This window comes from Cryptomeria japonica, chromosome 7 (genome assembly GCF_030272615.1).
Source record: "Cryptomeria japonica chromosome 7, Sugi_1.0, whole genome shotgun sequence".
NCBI lineage: Eukaryota > Viridiplantae > Streptophyta > Pinopsida > Cupressales > Cupressaceae > Cryptomeria > Cryptomeria japonica.
The window spans coordinates 219,981,426-219,988,525 of NC_081411.1; the positions used below are offsets into that span (position 1 = coordinate 219,981,426).

The 7,100-nt window shown below is 37.6% G+C and overlaps 1 protein-coding gene across 5 annotated transcripts; it reads right to left on the bottom strand.

Annotated features, from left to right (window-relative positions):
* Nucleotides 1–1,329: 1,329 nt before the first annotated feature.
* On the bottom strand, nucleotides 1,330–6,863 carry LOC131074379 (probable inositol transporter 2). 5 transcript variants are annotated; one of them, XM_058011028.2, is made up of 8 exons: nucleotides 6,761–6,863; nucleotides 4,515–4,647; nucleotides 4,360–4,430; nucleotides 3,928–4,263; nucleotides 3,467–3,574; nucleotides 3,060–3,254; nucleotides 2,533–2,937; nucleotides 1,330–2,118 (listed from the first exon to the last, which is right to left on the bottom strand). In XM_058011028.2, exons 2-8 carry the CDS (start codon nucleotides 4,645–4,647, stop codon nucleotides 1,615–1,617), a joined length of 1,752 nt encoding a protein of 583 aa, XP_057867011.2. In that variant the 5' UTR covers nucleotides 6,761–6,863; the 3' UTR covers nucleotides 1,330–1,614. The 5 variants fall into 5 exon arrangements, with proteins under 5 accessions (XP_057867011.2, XP_057866987.2, XP_057866994.2 ...); XM_058011004.2 differs by lacking the exon at nucleotides 6,761–6,863 and adding an exon at nucleotides 6,314–6,613; XM_058011011.2 differs by lacking the exon at nucleotides 6,761–6,863 and adding an exon at nucleotides 5,164–5,316.
* Between the last annotated feature and the right edge of the window lie 237 nt (nucleotides 6,864–7,100).

The following is a 7,100-nucleotide window of genomic DNA, read 5'->3' on the forward strand; positions in this document are numbered from 1 at the left end:
TACCCTGAAAATGCAATCCTGAGTAGGGTGGATTGACTGACCTTCCAAAGTTAGAGCATCCAAACATGACATAATTTACCACAACAAGCATGGCATTGTACCTCTCTTAATGGAAATTCTGCCAAAATCATTAAATGCACCCCTGTGGCTCCACAAAAAAAGGTGCACAAGTCACAAAAGTCATCGGAGCATTTAAAGCTTTGAGTGTTGATCACGTCATCTGGAAGTGTTGCAAGCCGGAAAGAAGTTTGAGGACTTTGGAAACTCGGGTTCCCGAAGTGGGGAAGACAAGGAAGGAACTTTGGAACCTCGGGGTTTCAAAGTTCCGAGGAAGGAGAACTTCAGAACCTCGGGGTTCCGGAGTTCCGAGAAAGGGAAGAAGAGACTAAGCAAAAGGAAAAAGGGGGACCTAGCAAAGGAACTTCGAAACCTTGAGGTTCCGGAGTTTCGAGGAATTGAAAAAAGGCAAAGGAAGGAACTTGAAGTTCTAGAAAAAAGGGAAATGTAGCAAGGAAGGGACTTCGGAACCTCGGGGCTCTGAAGTTCCGAAGACAAAGTAAAGGCAAGGAGGGAAGGAACTTCAGAACCTCGAGGTTCCAGGGTTCCGGGGAAGTGAAGAAAACAAGGAGGGAACTTCAGAACCTCGGGGTTTCGGAGTTCCGAAGAAGAAAAGAAGAGAAGGCAAAGAAAAGAAATTTCAGAACCTTGAGGTTCCAGAGTTCCAGGGAACATGAAAGAAAAGAGAAGCAAAGGGAAGGGACTTCCACCAAACAAGACAACACTTCTCACCTCATAATTCTTTTGCTTTTCTCCTTGATCAACTGGGGCAGCGCTGGTCCATGGATCATATCTCTGATCGGTTCTTATTGATGGACCAAGGGTGACATAAAATGACAATAAGAGGATAGCCTAATCTACTATATTTGGAAGAAAGAAGACCCCAAGCTCTTTCCATAATCTACTGTGGTCATGAATAAATAAAAGATTTTAATGACATCTATGAGACTAACCAGAATTAACAGTCTATGAGACAGAGACAAACATACATATTTGACTAATAAGAAATAAAAATTCAACCATGAGAATTGAATGGTATACCTCAAAAGTACACAAATTGGAGACACTACATCACACATAACAAGGCTTCCGACAGTTACTAACTTAATGGCTATGATAAATACCATATTGCTTTTCTATGTGAGCTGACAGTCGATAGTCAACCATTCCATGACACATTTTTGGGGACTCTTACCAAAATCATTTTCTTGCTTGCAGAAGGAATCACTGAGTACTTGAAGCATCAGTAGACAACAGACAGAAAAAAAGAAAGAAACAAACGGATCATCATACCATTAAGATAATTAATCATGGGAAAGTAATAGTCTGGTACATAATCATTAAATTCACAAAGTTGTACTGTAATGCTTCCCTCGTTATTAGCAGAACAAAACAATACCAATTAAATTAAACAGATAGGCATATTACAGCATATTGATCTATGTACTTCACATTATACCATAGCTGACATGCAAAAAGCTCTACCCAGTTCATATCATATTTTCTCTGTACTCAAATCTCCAACACAAAAAGTTACACTTCACTATCTATGAGCGCTCAAGTGCAGCCCCCTTTAACATTTGGATCTCCTTCAGTTGGGCCATCATCGGTCTTCCCAAAGAGAAAACTGTACTTTTTAACTCTTTTGTGCAACATGCTTTCAACATCCTCCAGGGAAAGGCCCTTAGTTTCAGGTACTATGGCTATTACAAAGCAAATGGCGATCACTGATATAATTCCAAACACCAGGAATGTCATGGAAGTGCCAATATTTTGTGTCATAGTGAGAAAGGTTTGTGAAACAACCAAATTAGAGATCCAGTTCACTGTTGCAGCAATGCCTCCACAGGTTCCTCTGTACTGCAAAGGATATATCTCAGAGTTTGTGACCCATGGGACTGTTCCCATTCCAGGGGAAAAGAAAATGATATAAAGTGCCAGTCCTACAACAGCTAACCAACCAAAACGGCTAGGGCATCCTCTGGTGAACCATGGACGAGAACCACCTTGACAAATATGCTTCACTGTTGAGTTGGAGATTAAACAAGCTCCTGGTAACAACTGTCAAAAGTGTTCATACAGATTAGAAACATGAAATTTTCAGACCTTAATGTTCTGGGTATTTTTTCTGGATTTGACACTGTAGATATTTTTATATCCAACATTTCGATCAAATTCTCAAATTTTATGATCCAACATTTCATTCTCTGACGATAGATCATAAAGTTTGATCCAAAACATTAGACATAAAAATATCTACAGTCAAATCCACAAAAAACAATAGCTACTTCATACAGATGTTAGTTTATGTTCATAGACAGGGTAACCTCTACCTTAAAAATGTACCCTGCAACTTTCAGTTCCGGTTGCAGGGTTGTTTTTATAGTTTTATAAGCACCATTTTCAGCACCTTAATACTAGAAAACGCCTCAAGCAAAAAGTTGTAAGAAAAACATTTCTCTTGACTGTCAATACCTGGTTCCCTGGTGATGCACAGAAACCACATTCTGGATGCGAGGCCTTTAGGCATCGCATACAATCCCATGTACCGCCAGTCAAAGAAGCATAATCTGGGCACTGATAACCTGAAAATCCGTCTGTTGATTTTCTGCTTACCAGAGGAGAGCTTTCGGTAGTTACATGAAATACCCCAGTCAATATACCTAACGATGCAATGACTCCCAGCAGACTGAAAATTAGGAGTTTTCTCCTTCCATATCTATCAATCAGAGAAATGCTAACAATTGAACCAATTGCATTCAACCCTGATGTTATAAGAGATAGCAGCAAAGCAACTTGATTGGATGCAAATCCAGCCAGCTGGACAATGGTAGGACTGTAATACATCACAGTGTTGATACCCACAAATTGTTGAAAGAGCTGTCCAATAAAGATTTTGTCAAAGAAGTTAGAATATCAGTTTAGGCATAATATATTATGACAGTCCAGAAACACGAGGATAAGAACTTAAAAAAGGATTTTGGTTAATGGTCACTGCTTACTTGAAGTCCACAACCTGCAATAAGTGCATATCTCACTTCTTTCACCCTCCACAACTGGACATAACTAAAACTTTTAGAATCTCCTTGTAACCGTATTTCTTCTTCTACAGTTTCTTTTAGCTCTTGAATTTCAGCATCAACTTCTTCAGGGGGGTATATCCTCTTCAAGATGGCAATTGCCTCTGCTTCTCTTTTCTGTATCCAACAAAAAAAGTCCAATTTTAATAGTTGATAAATCAGTTTAAAAAAAGAAGTGATTTTTTGAAGGTTTAGAGAAACTGTTTGTGATACCAATAGCTTCACTTTTAGCTCCTTAGGCAAATAAATCACCAAACAAAACATGAAATTTTCTGAAGAGCCAACATGCTGATCATGCCTTAAAGATACGCCTGTTCTGCACTATATACCTTTCTGTATAACCAACGAGGAGATTCCGGTAAATAAAACATCAAGAAAAACTGCAAAATTGCAGGAAGACCTGCAACTCCAAGCATCCATCTCCAAGTACCAGGTGCCTGTAACATCCATATATGTTTATGATCAGAAGAGTTCTCTTTCCATTCCCCACTCACAGGAGTTTGAATTGAATACATGATGATGTAATCTTATGAATCCAGAAAAAAAAATTTAAGAAATATTGAACTGATTACAAATACTTATATATCCTCAAAACATCAATCATAGAAATGCCCTACAGCTTTGTAAAAATATAGCCAAAACTTTGGCAATAGTTTTGGTTTAGAAAAAAATACTGTATATTTATTCATTGGAATCTGTGACTACTAACTTATACTCAGTCTCAAATTTCCAAACTAATTTCTCTGTAGAAGAAACATGAAATAGATTTGAAAGGTTAATAATAAATTACCCTACTGAGTCCCAGATTGATGATATAGGATAAAAATTGACCTCCAGTGATGAGAAAGCCATTAGTACTCACTAAGGCTCCCCTCACTTTGGATGGGGAGGCCTCTGAAATGTAAAGTGGTGAAGTAAATGACGCCATGCCTATTCCCAAACCCACACATACTCTACCAACAATGAGCAGTGCAGGGTTGGGTGCAGAAGCCATGAGAATTGCTCCAATGAAAAACACGATATCAGCAATGAGAAGTGCTGTTCTCCTTCCATAACGGTCATTACACCATCCTCCTATCGCAGCACCAATGATTGCTCCAGCTATTGCCATACTCACAATAGTTTCCTGTATTCATAACCATTATTGCCAGTCAATTGAGAGAACATCTAAAAACCCAATTGATGATGAAGAGTTTAAACGTTACACAATAGCATCAAATACCTGCAATGTTGTAGAACTATCCACAGATCTGAAGTCATCTCGAATGTACAAGAGCGCACCAGATATGACACCTGTAAGTTTATAAAATCAACCCAACCAAATCATAACCAAAATCCCTAAGAGCTTGAAAATTGCTTATGGGTATGATTTCTGACCTGTATCATAACCAAACAGTAAGCCCCCAAGGCCTGCTGAGAAAGCTAATTTAAGTACATATGGATTTTTATTGACCAAGCGAAGACATGTTGTAAAATCTTGGGCACCAACCTTTACAGGTCCTCCTTCCATCTGCAGTACAAATCTGAATTATTATTTTTATAGAATCAAGGTCAAAATCCAATTTCTAAGGCTGCACTGAGATACAAAATAGGGCTTTTACAGTTACAGACAAAATCAGCAGAAAATTTCCGACTTACTTTGATAGCCACAGATCAACACCCAACACAAGGATTCAGGAACAAAAAGACGGATTTGCAGTATCTCAAATTTTTCATTCATTATTGTACTCCATGAAAACAAACACAAATACTGAAACCTTTGTTGGCACCATTAAAAGTTCCATAGCTTGCATGTAATACATCTAGATAAAATTCCTAGGCATAGAAAACAAACAGAGCAGGACATGTGCAGAATTTGTCAAAGGAATTTAAAAAAAATTCCAACTCATCATGTATTATCAACGCGGCAAAAACAAGGCACAATAGTGACTGATGTCTATCCTATAGAAAAAATCTGACTAAAAGAATGCAGAAAATACTGGAAACTAGATAGAATAGACTACCTAATCTTTCAAGGGTCACTTGCCTTTGACTTATGATGAATACACAGTTGAAAACCTAGAGCTTGTGATGTTGCTGGATATTGCTTGAGCCATTGTGCTCAAAAACAGATTGACCATCTATCCAAGGGTGATATAATGTGGATCGCGAGTGCTTTTTTATAATGTGTGTGTATACACAGAATATACACACATTCTATAAATATACAAAATAACATATTGGATATATATACATTGTATATATCCAAAACTGACCATACATTGTATATATCCATAACTGCCCATGCCTTATGAGATCAAATTATGATCATGAATATCAGTATTCGGTGATTCTAACATATCGCCATTTTTTCTTGCAGAGTTAAAGATCAAGCAGTTGTATACGGAGGTGGGTAGGGTTATTCATGGCCTTCAATTGGCAAGCAGAAGAAAAACACCCACTTCCATAAAGAGCTGATCATTCATGGCTTTGGGTAAGCATAAGAAAAACACATTTACTAAATGTAACATACAGACACCTCAAGATAGACAAAGTTGGCGAAAATCTCTCTAACAGAATTTAGTTGAATTATTTCCACAAACATTAAAATACAGCTACACAATCAAAACAGGGATAAAACATATGAATGCAATTGTGAGTCTGCATATCGTAACTTTTCTCAAACAGAATGAAACAGGGAGGAAACAATTTCATATCATTTTGTGGGTATCTGTATATCAGAACAATTTCTCAAGCAGGATCAAACGGGAGGTAAAACAGGTGCATGGTGTTGTGGGTTTTAGTATTTCAGATCAATCTTTCAAACAGGATGAAGTAAATCACAGCAATCTTTCAAACACAGTGAAACATGGATAATTAAAATACATTCTTTTGTGGGTCTCTTGTTAATCACGGCAATCTTTCAAACACAGTGAAATACGGCTAATTCAAATGCATGCTGTTGTGGGTCTCTTGTAAATCGTAGCAATCTTTCAAATACAGTGAAACATGGATACTTCAAATGCATGCTTTTGTGGGTCTCTGTGTATCAAACAGGGTGAATCAGGGACAAAAAGTTGTCAGTCTCTGTATCTCACAACCTCCTCTCAAACAGGAATTAAACATGCATCAAACATATAAAAAAATTTGTGGGTCTCTGTATGTCACAATATAGAAGTTGAAGTAAGAGGATTTGCCTTGTATCCGAACAAAACGAATTCAAGAAACTGCAAGTTTCTAATTTGTTTCCGCCGCCTCAAACACTCGATTGAATAATGTCCATCCAAATCAACATAACCAAATCCACTGGTTTTTCCCAATCGAAAACCTCTGGTTCAATGTACTCTATATATATACAAACTCCCAATCACTACTGAAACTGCTGTCCCCTTCCAATCTACAAGAATTTTGACATTGCATACACAACAGTGACCCCTCCTCCTCCCGCTTAAACCCCCTACTAAATTTGTGATGTTTCAAACTTCCTCAAACGTCTTTTTGTCCACGTCCCTACATAATTACATTCTCATCCCTACTTTTCCTCAAAATCCACTTCAAATGCGTTAATTACGATCACAAATCCTAAATTTTTTAGCAAAACCTGGTTAAAGCACCAAAAAACTTTAAACGCAGTTTTAACTTACTTTTTCAACGACAAAAGTGAAAATCAACGCCTCCAGTGAGCTCCCGCACTCTCGGGAGGATGCTGAGACGTTGATGCTCAAGATACTATATTTGACCGTCTTGTGAATGTACACTGTCAAACACAAAATTTTAATGGCTGGTAATTTAGTTAGGAAAGGCATTCCGTAAGGCCGTGATTGGTCTCTATAAATATACTGTTTTTTATAAAAATAGATTTTAACTTCTTGTTAAAATTAAATTATTTTTGGTACTTACAGCTTTTGTATAGTCACGAGATAGAGCTAGCGTCAGTTGACTTAGTCAATGAATGCGAAAAAACGAAGGTGCCAATTTAGGAAT

Bases quoted from the DNA above. Each gene is read 5' to 3' on its own strand.
- LOC131074379 (XM_058011028.2), bottom strand. From the start codon at position 4,647: ATGGAAGGAGGACCTGTAAAGGTTGGTGCCCAAGATTTTACAACATGT. The intron at 4,431-4,514 runs GTCAGAAATCAT...ATAAACTTACAG, and splicing joins ACTGTTTGGTTATGATACAG to GTGTCATATCTGGTGCGCTC. The intron at 4,264-4,359 runs GTATTTGATGCT...TTATGAATACAG, and splicing joins ATAGTTCTACAACATTGCAG to GAAACTATTGTGAGTATGGC.